The sequence below is a fragment of the Pundamilia nyererei genome, unplaced genomic scaffold, assembly GCF_000239375.1.
Source record: "Pundamilia nyererei isolate P.nyererei 1_Seehausen unplaced genomic scaffold, PunNye1.0 scaffold00121, whole genome shotgun sequence".
Taxonomy (NCBI): Eukaryota; Metazoa; Chordata; class Actinopteri; order Cichliformes; family Cichlidae; genus Pundamilia; species Pundamilia nyererei.
In genome coordinates, this window is record NW_005187522.1 from 776,515 (window position 1) to 791,906 (window position 15,392).

Sequence of the window (15,392 nt, forward strand, 5' to 3'; positions counted from 1 at the left end):
TTAAACAATTTAGACAAGAGGAAGACAAGAAGAGAAATTATCAATAACATCACCCAGAAACAATGAGGGAATAACACTCTTTATCTCTCTACCTTGCAATGTCCCCCTGGGAATCCTTGAATCCTGGCATTCATGTGGATGTTATTCTTACATGCACCAGCCACCTAAACATTGTTACACACTATCTGATGGAAGCTTCCTCCCAAGCAGGATAATGTCCCTGATAGTAGAAAACAAAAACTAAAGTATCTAACAGAGCTGGTTCTCTCACAGACTGACTTGGCTGTTGTGAACTGCTGATGTTCACATTTTATATTCTTATCTCTTATTATGCCACAGGGATGCCTAACTGACACAAACTAGGGAAAATAAATGGTACACAATTTCATCCCAGAATGGAATAATCATAAAAAAAGGAAAAGAGTAAAATTAAAACAAAGTCACTTATGGGATAAACTTTCATAAGTGCGTTCCCAAAATCTAATACAGACTACAAAATGAAGTAAACTTGTCAAGAAGGCTACCATGCAATCTCTTGTGTATTTTTTTTATTTATGTTGAACCCATACAAACAACATAGATTGGTAACAGATGTGATGTAGCAAAGTGGGAGCCAAAGTAGGGCTACAGCTCGCAAGTGACCTTGCAAAGACGCTGTTTTTTAGGTTTTTAACTCTGGAAAATATCCAGAGAATAAAGTAAGAAAATGTCAGGAGTTGCCCTTTTTCAGCAAGACTGCGCACTTAAGATGCGTTCTCACTACTGCAAATACTCTGTTTGCTTAAGGCAAAGGGAACTGTTTGGAGAGACCGTGCAAGAGGAAGGACACGTGACGCCTTTTGTGAATTCAGTAGATATTTGCCTGCTCTGTTCTCACATAGGCTTGGTCGGATATTATGTGGATGTCGTACTAAAGGGGTTGTATATAAAGGCCTGTTTAATATCCAATCTCACTGCGATGGACACCTTAGGTTTGTACCTCTGACAGTTAATATCAGGCTGCTGTTCCTGAGTAAAAAATGACTCGAGCCACAGAGCTGTGAACCAGCTGTGAATCTATATAAAAAACAAAGTTTAGGCCCTGCTTTGCTTAAACTAAATGGTAGTGAATGACCTTAGATATGTGCCTGATTCATTTAGAAGTTCTACATAATACTCTGTTGGTATTTTTAAGTGCATTAATGGTGTGCATCTTTTTAAGCACTTTAAGCACCCTAACACGACTGCAGTGACCGATAACTGTTGTACATGCAGACACCGAGCTGAAGCGTGCATACAGAAATAAAAACACTATCAAGCAAACTATCATGCAATGTGATGACTCATCAGTGCTGATGCAGCTGCCGCATTGACAAGAAACATGTTGACCTTCAGGGTATTCTTTTCACCGTGATAATGCCGAGCACTTATCTGAAAATTACTCAGAAGGCACTGATATGTAGATAAGTGGCTTCCTAAAAATATATATTGGTATCAACAATATTGTGTTCCCTGTATTTGTGAATATAACTTGAAAATTGCTGACCTGAAGGTAATCGTCAAGGGAGAGTATTGGGTGCTCACACACACACGCACACACGCAAGCATGCACCAAAATAAGAGATTGCAGTCTGCAGGGAGCTGTGATGCTGAATAGACTCTAATGTGAAGTAATTCAAACCAGACTGCTGCAGGCCTGCTTAGAGTGCACTTTAAGACCCAATCTGCCACAAATGGAATGAGGGGAAAAAACGTGAGCTAGTCTTTTTCACCTCTGTTTAACCTCTGCTATGCATGTATTATTGTGCCTGCATTTTCATGTGACTGCGTATTTTCTATATGCGTCTGTTCATGATTCAGTCCGTTTACCATGAGATTTTGATATTAGGTTACGATTTCTCTAGAGCTGAGATGATCTTTATACTGTGTTTTAATGTGGAAGTAATATGAATGAAGAGGACTTTTGGATGGCTGGATGGAAGACTATACAGATAGACACATAGTGCTGGAGGTAGGGGGTTCCTTACTGTAATGAAAATAGTGCATTTCATCTTTTTGAGTACTGAAAATTAGATTTAATGGAAATGGGAGATGGCCTGTGTTTGTATAGCGCTTTCCTAGTCCCTAAGGACCCCAAAGCGTTTTACACATCCAGTCATCCACCCATTCACACACACATTCACACTGGTGATGGTAAGCTACATTGTAGCCACAGCTGCCCGGTGGCGCACTGACAGAGGCGAGGCTGCCGGACACTGGCGCCACCGGGCCCTCTGACCACCGCCAGTAGGCAACAGGGGAAATTTCTTGCCCAAGGACACAACGACCAAGACTGTCCAAACCAGGGCTCAAACCAGCAACCTTCCGATTACAAGGCGAACTCCCAACTCTTGAGCCACGATCACTTAAGATAGTTATAAATACAAAATTATACATGTATTGTATGTATTGTACTATATGTTACTGTGATACCCACGATTATGTCTTTGTGATCTAAGAACTGGTGTCACAAAAGTGTGACCAACACAGCCATCACTGAATTGGCCGTTATTTTGGCTTCAAGCCAATATCTGTAAATCCTTGTGACTGCACGTGTGGTCAGCCCAGAAACAGAAAGACATAAAAACTCAAATCAACTACAGACTACTGGCTTTCTGGATCATGCTACATTTGTTATGTCCAGGATCACATTATGCTATGATTACACACATACACACAGACCCACAAGGTGCAAACAATACCAACTATGTTATCGCATTTAGTAAATAATCTACGTTTAAACAACAGATATGCAGTCATACTGTTTAAACACCTGCCACACTCCTCACAGCCGCCTTTGTAGTAGTTCTCACTACAGTTGGTGTCTCCAGGACCTCGTTATACTATGATTGCACATGCACACACACATACACACACTTGAAGACTCCCAAAGTGAAAACAAAACCAGTTTTGCTGTCATGTTGGAATAGTGTTTTTTTAATATTCTAAGTGACTGGGGACGGAAAACTAAACTCAAGCCAGTGAATGTGCAGTAAAACATAAAAGACAATAAAAAGCTAACCTGTCACTTAGACTGAATTTCTTGTACAGACTCATTTCTGGACAGCTGCAGACTCTTGTGCAGCTGTGCCAGGGATACTTACCGTTATTGGCATTTTCTTGCATCTTTTCTGGGGTCTTTCATTAATCTTATCCAAGATTAATCTGCAATGTCTTTGTAACAACTTTTAATTTTTATTTTTTTGCCAGGTTTTTGGCAAAACCTGAAGCTGGAACTTGGCAGATAAAGTACTTCTGACTCACATTCATTTTTTAAAGCCAGAAACACAAAAATGATCTCAATCAATACAGTTTATCATGATACCTCCAAAATCAATTGGCTGCATTGCAAATAGTTATTTGTCCTTCTTTCCTTCTATCATTTTCTTTTTTCTTTAACAATAGCTTCTTTTTTCATTTATAAAAACACACATACAAAACATAAACCATTAGACTTTTCAAGAAAACAGCCGTGATGGCAATTTTTAAAACTGCCTGTCTTCTCTCTCTTAGCATCGACAAGCCAAAGGCGCTGTCCCTGCTGCTGCACACAGCAGACATCAGCCACCCGGCCAAGACTTGGGACCTCCACCACCGTTGGACCACCTCCCTACTAGAGGAGTTCTTCAGACAGGTGAGTTCCTCTGTTACGTCAGAGTAACATGTTGGATGATGGTGGTACAGTGTATGGTTTAGTGGTAGTTTAAATGTATGCAGAGAGAACATGGCATGCTTTTCAGTTGACCTCAGACACAAAGGTCAAATTTACCCTCAGCTGGCAGTTTACTAGGTAGTCATGCTGAGAACTAATCAAGCCTTTGGGGGAAGATCATGCTCTCCAATTTCATGAAATTCTGGAATTCAGGGTCATAAATCGGAAGTATATCGTTGCCATGATCAATAAGCCACATGTAGCTATCTATGTTTGAGTTTTTTATAACTTTGATTATATTTTGACAAACTGACACCTGTTAAATTTGCTGAATTAATTTATTAATAAAAAACATCTAAGGTGTTATACATTAAAAATGATGTCTTCCCTCCCCTTATGCCCAGCGGATTGCGACAGATGGATTCACCTCTCTGAGTCTTCTTATTAAAAGGGAGCTTTTCCTTCCCACTGCTGCCTTGTTCTTGTTGACAGGGGGTTGTCTGATTGTTGGGGTTTTCTCTGTATTATTGTAGGTTCTTTACCTTACAATATCAAGCACCTAGAGGTGAATTGAATATCTAGCGTGCAAGATTTATCGACTTTTAAATGCTGGCGTGAGATTGAAAATTTCTGAGGTGCTACTGCGCAGTCCAACAGAGCCTTAATGAAGACATGAGGTTGAAGAGAGGCATTGGAAATAATATCTTGAGATTTCTTGCTGATAGATGAAACACATGATTTGAAATGCAGTTTATTTATCTTTTGGTTTTAGTCATTGCTCATCTTTGTCGCTGGTGCATTGTATTAGTTTTTGGGTGCTATGTCAACAAAAGCGATTTATTCTTTTGATTCAGTCACACTCACATGAAGTGTGAAACACACTTCATGTGAGTGTGACATAAAAAAATGAAATATTAATATTGGGAAATAATGCTGTTAATGTGAAGCTTTTGGAAAACACTACCAACAAGAGAAATATGCAGTCACACCAGCAAATGTGTTTTTAAAAAGAACAACGTGCTCCATAGAAGATTAAAATGTACAGCGTGACAATGAATTTATGCTATAAATAATAAATGGCGTAATTGTAAATCTCATAAAGAAGGACAGACGTTTAAATGGTGCCACACTGCTTAAATCTCGTCCATTATTAATCCACATTGTTCCCATTATCAGTGCTATTGTTATTGTGGTTGCTTTCACGAGCCTTTTGTCTCTGGGGATACGAATTGCCGATAAATAGCCTCTCCAAAGAACATTGCCTCCCGACTCCACATCTCATCTGTTTGTGACAAAACAGAGGAGAAAATGAAACACATTTGCGGCCCAAACGCACTCGGGGAGGGGCTCAGACGAATCCAAGGTCTGTTGATAGAAGTGTGAGCATATGGTGTGCAGTGGTAAGTGTGTAGGCAAAGATGTGTGTGTGCATGTCTGCAGGGTGCGTCGTATTTGCCCAAAAATATCAAAGACAGGAGGATTTTGACTTAAGAAGCTCTTGTGTTTCCAGGGGGACAAAGAAGCTGAGCTCGGGCTGCCGTTCTCTCCACTCTGTGACCGAAAGTCAACGATGGTGGCACAGTCACAAATCGGTGAGAGGCTTCCCTACCCTCACATAAACCATCTGCGCAATACAGTACGCCACTTTTTTTTGGGAAAAACATCTTGCAACTGAAGGAATTTTGCACTGAGGAATGGACAAACATTTGAACTAGCTAGAACACGTTTAAAAGTGTAGAGGTTACATAGGCCAAAGGTGTACTTACTGTTTTCACAGAAGATTACTGAATCTATTGATATTTTTTGCATCACAAATTATTAAAAAGGCTAATTTTTATTTCGAGTAATAGAAGTCTGCCACATTTGAACAAGAAAATATCGGAAAAATGTGTAAAAGAAATAAAAATAAACCAAAATAAGCTATTTTATTCTGTCTCCACAGAAACACTAATCATATAGGAAACTGGCATCTATTTTGAAACAGCAGCTAATATTTGCTGATAAGCAGGCAGGTTTTGAGTTCCCTCTGAGGTTCACTCCTATTTCACTTTTGGTTCTATCATTCTCTCATCTTGACTTCTTTATTTGCTTTGCCAACAGGAATATTTTCTTGTACCTGGTATAGTTTTTAGTTAATTCTGTCCTTCAGACCTCCAACTAACTGGAAAAATCAAAGAACTGTCTTCTTTCTGTTTTTTATTGCTTTAGTTTTCCCGATAAATTTCTTACCCAGTGGCAAAGAAGAAAGGAAGGCTTATGGCCAACCAGTCTGAATGTGTCATTATTCTATAATTATTACATTGTGCAATCTACATCTACATCACACACTACATCAAACTGCTGTTTGCCCGTTTTACTAATTAACGTTAAAAAGATTTTTTTTTTTTTTGCTCTGGGCTTCTTTTCTTCTTTTTAACCTTTAATAGCACAAAATAGACTGTGACTATATACCGCAGACATGCTAACATTACCTTTGCCGACGTCTTCATCTCCAGGATTCATAGACTTCATCGTAGTGCCAACCTTTACTGTGCTCACCGACATGATGGAGCGCATTGTCACGCCACTCATTGAGGAGGCCACCCATTCCGGTTTGACTGGTTTCAGACGCTCAAGGTAAGCTGCAGTGGTTTCTCTCAGAGATCATTTAGGAATAAAAAGTTTGTGCAGCTCAGTCGGAAAACCAAGCAGATGGAAGTGGGTGACTGTATGTAAATCACATTACATTTTATTCAACCAGCCTCGTCGATCAAGAATAAAAAAAACGTGCTGTTTTCTCTCCTCGTGTACCTTTCCAAGAAACTACTTGCTCAGTGACAAGATTAGACCTCAACAACCCTGCTGCAATAACGGCATATCTAATGGAAGTATTGAGAACAGCAGATGAGTCTCCCATGAGTAATCCATTTCTGTGCGTGGAAATGTTTCCACCTTTCATCAAGCAGAGCTACACACCTTGAAATTGACATTTTAGGGATGCTAGTCGAGTTCACCTCACCGTCCGTGATCGAGAATGAGCTGTGGTGCTGGATTGGCATACACAAAAGCCTCTCGAGATACAAAAGGAAGCGATTTTGCCTTCACTGGTTTAATTAATTGGCTCAATACTTTTCCTCCGGCCTCGTACTCAATCACGTATGTGCAAGGCTTTCAAAGTTCCCAAATAAGAAAGTACATTCCGCTTGCTTTTTTGTTCATAATATTTAAACTATAACGAGAAAGATAATTAAAAAACTTTAGTCTGTAAATTGTTTAAACTTTATGTTTTTTTAAGTGGGCTCATTGCAAAATAAAGCAGTACTTGGGGAGTCTGGCTCTGCATCTTTTGTTGCACCTGCACATCAATATCATCCTCCCTGTTCTCCTCAACAGCAGTCATTAACATCACTCAGTGGGCCTCTAGTCGAAGCTAACCGAGTGGAAATCTCAGATAGTGTTGCCACTTGTGCAGTCTCTTTGTCTACGTACACACCTGGGTGCTTTTGATTTTCCTTGGACTGTTTCTTCACACCGTTTATAGCTGCTTTCAATCACCTGTAACTATGTCTGTCTCGCTTCCTATGATTATCCACCTCTGCTTCTTCCTTGCTTTTTCAACACGCAGACAAATCTAAAAGCTCAAGTTTTTTTTTAGCTGAAAAAGAATTTTTTTTGACATTTATGGTCCCCAGAGACAGATTCCTTCTGACTTTTAAGATCCCCATAGATTTTTTTTTTCCTAGGGCTAACGTCACTGACATTAGTAACTTTGAATTAAATATCTGCAACTATTAAAAGAATTGCAGGAAGCTGACGTTCTTGTACCTTACATAATAGATTTGGAATATCTTTTTTGATCCATTAAAAGGGGTCTTCCAGCAGTGTAGAACTGCAATTCCCTGCAGCTGGAGGTCTGTGACTTAATAAAAAGTCCCATTGTTCAGTCAGTCATGAGCACCTTCTAAATGCCCGACTTTTGTTTGAAAAACAGGAGCTTTCAAAGTGTGACATGATTAACAAATATGATGGCAGCAATTGGTACATTAACATGGAAGAGCAAGGTCAAAGAGTTAAAATGAACCAACCTGAAGTAAGTTCACAATCACAGATATGAACTAGGTCAGATAAATTCAAAACAACGATTCTTTACCCTCAAAAAGCATGAAGCAATAATTCCGAGTAAAATGTAACTGTGATGTATAAAATCAAAGGTTAATTTATTCACATAATGAATTGTTAAGAAAGATGTCCTTGGTATAAACTAAATACTGTATACCAGGCTAATAGATGTCATCAGACCAGATTGCATTAAACTTTTTGTGTATATTTTTTTATTACGCTGCCCTGGGGTATTCTTTTTCAGTGGCACCTCCTCCTACTGTCAACTCCCCAAACGAATTTCTCTATATCACTACAGAATCACACACAGGCTGATGGTAAAAGTAAAGAAACAAATTCAAGTATGTGTTTTGCCACTTTGCCGCTCACTGAGTAGGCACATTGGTTTACTAATTTAAAACAGCTTTTGCTGGCTTGTGGTATTACAATTTGGTTATGATTTGCATAATCAGTCTTTCATCAATATCTCCCATGAAAGACCAGATGATCTACGCAATGTGTTTTTTTTTATTTGACTGAAATATCTGACATCTTTTCCGTTAGGAAATTGTTCTTGAAAACTCCTTAAAATCTTCAGCCAGTCTTGTGCAATGATGCTAATGCTTCCATTGTCTTAAACACCACCAGCTGCAGCCATGCAACTGCATTAACCTCTTTTCAGCAGATACATGCCCAGTGATGGTAAAAGTGGCCCGATTTCAGTCTCTCAGAGCTGCTTGAATACCTCTAGATACTTTATCTCTTGTTTACATTTTTCTTTTTTGTCTGTCCAGTCTGAACAGTATTAGTTCAGATGAAAGCAAAAGGCACAGTGTCAAGAGCATGGGCTCCGACAGCAGCTCATCGGGCCCGGGCTCTCTCCTGACGGTGGACATGAAGAACTTCAAAGCGTTGTGGAATGAAGAAGTTTATCAAAACAGAGAGAGGTGGAAAGCCCAGGCCGCTAAAGGTATAGTACAGTTCGATCTAGTGAAAATATGGTGATTTATGGCTATGGTAAATCTGATCTGTCCAAACAGATCATGACCTTCTCCACAGAAAATTGGCTTAAAAAAAGCTGCACTGCTTTCGACTTACAGGGAGGTTTTAACTGGCCTGCACAACAACAGCATTGGTGGGAACATGATCTGTTGAGACATGATGAAATAATACACCACTGCTGATCAGTATGTCAGTGTGGATTAATTTGTATTTAATTTACTTCATACTACAGTAGCACAAAAAACATTAGACTGAAGCTACATATGTCTTGTGAGTTGGTGGAGACCAAAAACAGAGCTAAAAGAAAGAATGTTAGACTTACATTTAAAGTCCACAAAGTACAGCTCCAGTGTGTTAACAAAAACACTGTTTGTTAATCCTCATCTCGAATTTTCCTCATTTAAAGTAAAAAATAAGGAGTTATGAATATTTCTAAACTGCTCCCATACTCCATTTTACCTCAGAAGCAGAGGAAAGAGCTAAAAAGGAAGCAGAGGAGCGAGCACAGCAGGAAGAGTCGATGGAGCCTCAGGAGGTCCAAGCAGAATCCGAACAGCCTGAACCAAAGGAGGACAAATTGGAGGGAGAGTCGCCCGAGTCGGAAGAGGTCAGGACACCACCAGATGGTAACACAGGGAAAACAGAGCAGGGAGCACAGCCTGGGAGTGCCACGCACAAGAGCCCCCCACTGCAGAACGGTACTTCCTTTAAACTATGTAATCCCACAGCATGGCCGGCTTTTAAAAGATGTGACCTAAGGCCTGATCCTCTACATGTTGCAGTCAGTACATACAGTTTACTGACATGCAAACTTTTTCTGGGAGCTTAAGTGATCATAAAAGTTTGCAGAACATAGCTAACTTTTCCATGGAATTTGATATTGATCAGTGCATCAGTGTAGTCTTAGATTAACTTCCAAAATGTAACGTTTTAATGAAATCTTCCGAGTACATATGAATGTTTACAAAATATTTGTTAATTCCTAACTAGACTGGACCAAATCCTTCAAAGTCAGAATAAAAAACTACCCACCCTTAAAGCAAATCATGGGATCTTTATGTCTCGTTTCATCAAAGCAGCACTCTGAAGTCCAGATACTGTGAACAGTATCCCATTTGAGATGAAAAAGCTTCACATCAGCACATATGAAAAGCTGAAATTAAAATATACGTGTCACTTGGACTGACTAATCAGTTTGATGGATTGTTGTAGCTTTTTAATCCAAGAATAGGTTTGTTATTGTATTAGAACAGAATGAGAAACACAAGGAGGATTTTTTATATCCAATTTTTTAAATTTTGAAAAAAGAGAGCAAATGCAAAGTTCCTTTAATCATATTTTTAGCTTATGAGCATCAAATTTCCCCATTTTCATTTTCCCAGTGTTTGCTTCAAGTTTTAAAATATTATCATACTCAGTTTTTCTGACAGTATTATCAGCTTGTTCCATCTCTTTATACAGAGCATTACATTTACACTGGGCAAAATATTCTGTTTGGAAGTTGCAACTTTCCATCAGACTAAATTCTGTAGATTTGGGGATTGTACATAATTTAATGCTGCCTTCGTTATACAGACCATTCTGTGGGTCTGTATTTTAGAATTACTCATTGGACTATTGCATGTTTTTAAATGCTGATTTTAAATGTATAAGTAAAGTCAGAATAGTAACACAACCATTTCTTTTTTCAGGAGAGCTGTCAGAAGGGGCCGAGTCTCCAGAAGGTGAAAAAGACAAAAACAAAGCAGTCGAGGGTGAGTGTAACCCTGCAGCCTGAAGCTACTGATAGAAAATAAAACTGAAATATCTTTATTTCCATCTATTTCTGTATGCAGGGCTGTGGAAAGTATTTGCCCCTTCCAGATTTTTTTTTTTTTTGTTTGTTTCAGACGTAAATATTTCAGATTATCAAAACTTTAATAATGGACAAAGACCACCTGATACAAAATGCAGTTTTTAAATGATTATTTCATTTTTAAGAGGAAAAAAAAGCTATCCAAACTTACCAGGCACTATGTGAAAAAGTAATTACCTCCATACATGTAGTACGTGTACATGATTTAACAACTGTGTATGCATACATGATTGCATGAATGATTGTGATTAACCACATTTTTTGGAAAGCATTCAGAGTTCAGTTTCACTACCCACAATCAGGCCTGATTACTGCCAGACCTGCTGAATCAAGAAATCACTTAAATAGAAACTGACAAAGTGAAGTAGGCTAGATCTCAAAAAGGAGCCGTGGTATGATTCTCAAAGGAGTCATGCCACAATTTAAAGAAACAGATGAGACACAAACAGTTTTTAGTCTGTAAAGTGTTACAAAGTGATTTCTAAGGCTTCCACAGTGAAAGCCATTATCCACAAATGGTGAAAACATGGAACAGCATAGAGCCTTCCCACGAGCAACAATGACTCATCCAGGAGGTCACAAAAGAACCCAAAACAACATCTACAGAACTGCAGGCCTCACTTGCCTCAGTTAAGGTCAGTGTTCATGATTCAACAACGCGAAAGAGACTGAAAAAAATGCTGTCGACCAAAAAATACCAACTTTAACTTTTTGAAAGGTTTTATTCCTGTTGCATCTGTGTAAAACTAACACTGCATTTAAAAAGAACATCATACCAACAGTCGAGCATGGTGGTAGTGTGATGCTCAGGAGCTTCTGTGCTGTTTCAAGACCTGGAGGACTTACTGTAAGTGATGGTACCATGAATTCTGCTCTCCACCAGACATTCCTGAAGGAGAACGTCCAACCATCAATTCATGCCCTGAAGCTGAAGTTCACTTGAAACATACCAACAAGACAACCTCTGAATGGCTCAAAAGAGCAAAATGAAAGTTTTGCAGTGGCCTAGTGAAAGTCTGGACTTATATCAAATTAAGATGCGTGACTTTAAACAGGCTGTTCATGCTCAAAAACCCTCCGATGTGGCTGAATTAAAATAATTCTGCAAGGAGGAGTGGGTCAAAATTCCTGAAAGGTGGTGTGAGAGACTCATCGGCAGTTATCACAAATGCTGGATTGCAGTTCTTGCTGCCAAAAGCGACTCAACCAGTTTAGGGAGCAATTACTTTTTCACACAGATCTGGATAAAATGTTTTCCCTTAATAAATGAAATAATTGTTTAAAATCTGCATTTATTTGGGTTATCTTTGTCTAATAATAAAATTGTTTCAGTGATCTGAAACATGTAGTCGTGAGGAATGCAAAAAGAACAAGAACTCACCAAGGGGGCAAATACTTTCCACACCACTGTATCTCCCTTGAAATAAGGTAATTTACTAATTTTGTGAATCACAGTGTTGGAGTATTTGATTAGAAGATAACACAAATATATCATTTATTTCCCTAAATGATTAATATCTCTTTCCTGTTTGCCCCCAAACAGAGGTCGTGATGGAGTAAGTAAGCTGGGGAGTACCAGTGCCACTCTGTTGTCACTGTTGCTGCAACTTAAACCTGCTTTAAATCTTGCATGGGAGAACTCAGACTCACGTTAGAGAGTCATTAGTTGGACTGTGCCGCCCTCTACAGGACACTGAGAAACAGCCACCTTTGCTTCCCTGTCTTTATAATCAGCCATTTTTTTTTCTTTTCTTTTGCTTTTATCACGTTTCTGCTCCCAGGCTCTCACGTGCATTATTCTTTTCTTCCTGCTTACTGATAAAGCCAGCTAAGATGATTTAATGACCTGATTTTTTCTTTTTTTCTTAAAGTATACCATCGATTTACTTTTCTCCAAGTATGTTCAATAAGTATGTTTCACATAGCCACATACACGTAGCCATTGTACAAGTCCCACTTTGCCTCAGCAGCTCTCTTCATGGTTTGGTTATAAAACTGAAAACCTTTTTTTGTGTTTTTAAGCAGTCACATATTTTAATTCTTCAATCACAGACAAAACGCAGACTTGTTTTGAAATGCAGAGTAAATGCACATTCAGAGGGACTCTTATCTGCTACATAGCATGTACAGTATACGGACATGTGTACAGCACTACTGTTTTATTCTCACGTAAAACGCTCTTCCCCTTTGATTTGGAAGTTCCTGTTGGGAGCTTCTTATGGCCGCTGAAGCCACTTTAGACACATTAACATGCAATCTTCACCACCGGTTGTGGCTCATTTTCCTCTGAACAATGCTTCCTTCCGTAGTGCTTTCCTCAGACATTGTGAAGTTTTAACACATTTGTGCTCCTTGCAGTCAGGAACATATTGTTGATGTCCTCTTTACTGTATATATTAGACAGTCTGTATATGTCTGGAGAAGGAGTAGAAATCTATCCACAATCCACCACAATTTTTGACATAGTTTAAAATAACAGTTGAAAACAATGGGAATGACTCTTGTGCAATTTAAGACATATCACACACGCAAATCCATTCAAGTTTTTGTAAGATATAAAATTCTCTTTTCAGTACTTTTTTTTTTTTTTTTTTTGGTAAAACAATTTGTATTGCTCATGTCACGTATGAATCATGCCCTAGATGTGTTTTAAGATCCTCACAAAGTTTGTCTTCTTCTCGATGCCTTCTTACATGGATGAAAGCTGTAGCAAAATGTCAACATTGTTTGCTGAAAAATCTTCTATATGTATTTTTGTTTCCTTTTCCAGCACAGTTACATAACAGCAGCTTCACCTTCTAGGTTGTGGGCGTAGTGTTTAATGTACATGTTTACAGTGTGCTCATACACCTATTAGCAGGCTGAATCCATCTGATGCATCACAGGCTATAAGTCCCCACTGTATCGCTTCTTGGTTGTTTGCCAAGGTTTTTAAGGCTTGTAATCTCGTGTACAGATGATGCAAATATTGCTTACTGTGCAAATGTAACATATTAAACCACTGCAATGCAGGTTCAGCTTTTACTATTAATGTAATACGTATAATTGGAAGAAAGGAAAAGAAGCATTGCGGCAGTATTTGCAGTATGATGGATATGCTTTCTCCACAATAGTGCACTTTTATTTTATTTTCCTTGCATTCTTTTATTTGGAAATTCCCAAATTGACTGTGCTAAGGTCAAATTCCTGGCATTTAGCTGGCTTTTACAATAAGTTGTAAGCATACTATACATGTGTACACAGCTACTGATATGTATAGTATATATTATCCTGCGTTCTAAAAGGGGTTATTACCTTTTCCCCCTTTCATTTTTTTCATTGTAACAGGAACATCAGTTCTCTGGTGGGGTATGGCAGTTTTTCACGCGATGTAATCACATGCTGCTTTTTACCTAAAAAAAGGAAAAAATAAGAAAAGAAAAAACTAGAGTCATTGGTTATCAGGCCAACTGACTGAATGTGTGCCTCTATCTGTACTTCCGTTTTCACACCTTTCATCTGTAGGAAAATTTTGTGATGTCATTTTAATCTGTGCTGATCCGGTTAAGGTCAAACAAACCAGTTAATATCTTCCAACACACTCAAGATTTGAAAAACACACGTTGTCTCTGTAAAGTCAGCAGAAGTAATGTATTTATGATCGCATATTTTGCTCTATTTCATTTAGATGCGTTTATTCTGGCTGTTTTGTGCTGTACGTATGTTGTCCCTCTGTTGTTTTATTGTACCGTTTTGCTCCTCCTTTGTCTTGGAGGATGGATTGTCAAAAACGTGCGTCTGTAACATGTAGGGACTTCTTTTTGTTTCTCCTCTGTGTCACTGTGATGTTTTCTTGCACCAACTTTGAAGTCAGAAAAATTCAAGAGATTCATAAATGTAAATTTCTATTCTAACAGTCTCGCCAAATTAGATTGAAAATAAAAATTTATTGCATCCTCACAATAGGCTGCTTGGTAAAACAGATTATAGTTGCCCTACTAAGGGACCAACACATGTACAGTCTTGTAGTTTGCTCTACCTTCCACTAGCTACTGTGATAGCCTACTGTATGAATATGTAACAGGAATTTATACCAACCATAATAGGAAACATAGCTGTTATGACATGTAAAGACTTCTGAACATGGTGTTTTGTAATGTTTACTATGAAACAAATCATTTGTTGTTCATTTAATGCTTTTTTTCCTCCTTGTTTAGTCTGATTCACTCTATAATGACTGATCTCAAACTGTTGAAATGACTGAGGTTAGATGGGTTTGAAGGATTTGTGTGTGCGTGTGTGTGCGTGCGTCTTTGTGTGTGAGAAACTGCCATAAAATACTTAATGTGCATTTTCTGATCTCCTCACTGTGATCTTCTCTGTTGATGAGAGTATGATGAGATGAGTGTTTGTGGGAGAGAAACAAAAAGTGATGCAGTGGACTGTGTAAACCTGAGTGAACAATTCATTTTGAATCTATTCTAGTATTAGTTTTAAATGCTCCATCAGGCCAATACTCCTGATATGTTTGCTTTTATAAAAAGCATTCATAATATCAAAGTTAAATTGAGACAAAAAGGATAGGTGACGTAAAAATAATAATTTTAAAGATGTTGAATTTCACTTTGTTCTGTACTACTCTCTACTACATCCCTGAATAAACAGACTGACTGAGTGTGTGTGTGTGTGTGTGTGTGTGCGTGCGTGCGTGCGTGTGTGTTGCTGTCCCATGCCGGCCAGGCGGCCGTGTGTGCCACCATGCTCTGTGACTGCACAGCCGTATCAATAAATCTTGATTCAAAGGGCTCA

At 38.6% G+C, this 15,392-nt stretch overlaps 1 protein-coding gene across 6 annotated transcripts in view; it reads left to right on the forward strand.

Moving 5' to 3' along the window:
* Positions 1-15,392, forward strand: part of pde1cb (phosphodiesterase 1C, calmodulin-dependent b) — a 117,425-nt gene extending 102,033 nt beyond the window's left edge. For all 6 annotated transcript variants that reach the window (XM_013913241.1, XM_013913240.1, XM_013913242.1 and 3 more), the window contains 7 exons: positions 3,532-3,652; positions 5,181-5,262; positions 6,166-6,286; positions 8,542-8,717; positions 9,214-9,447; positions 10,441-10,503; positions 12,148-15,392. In XM_013913241.1, the coding sequence (XP_013768695.1) occupies positions 3,532-3,652; positions 5,181-5,262; positions 6,166-6,286; positions 8,542-8,717; positions 9,214-9,447; positions 10,441-10,503; positions 12,148-12,164 (814 nt within the window). In that variant the 3' untranslated portion in view covers positions 12,165-15,392. The remainder of the gene's footprint in view (positions 1-3,531; positions 3,653-5,180; positions 5,263-6,165; positions 6,287-8,541; positions 8,718-9,213; positions 9,448-10,440; positions 10,504-12,147) is intronic.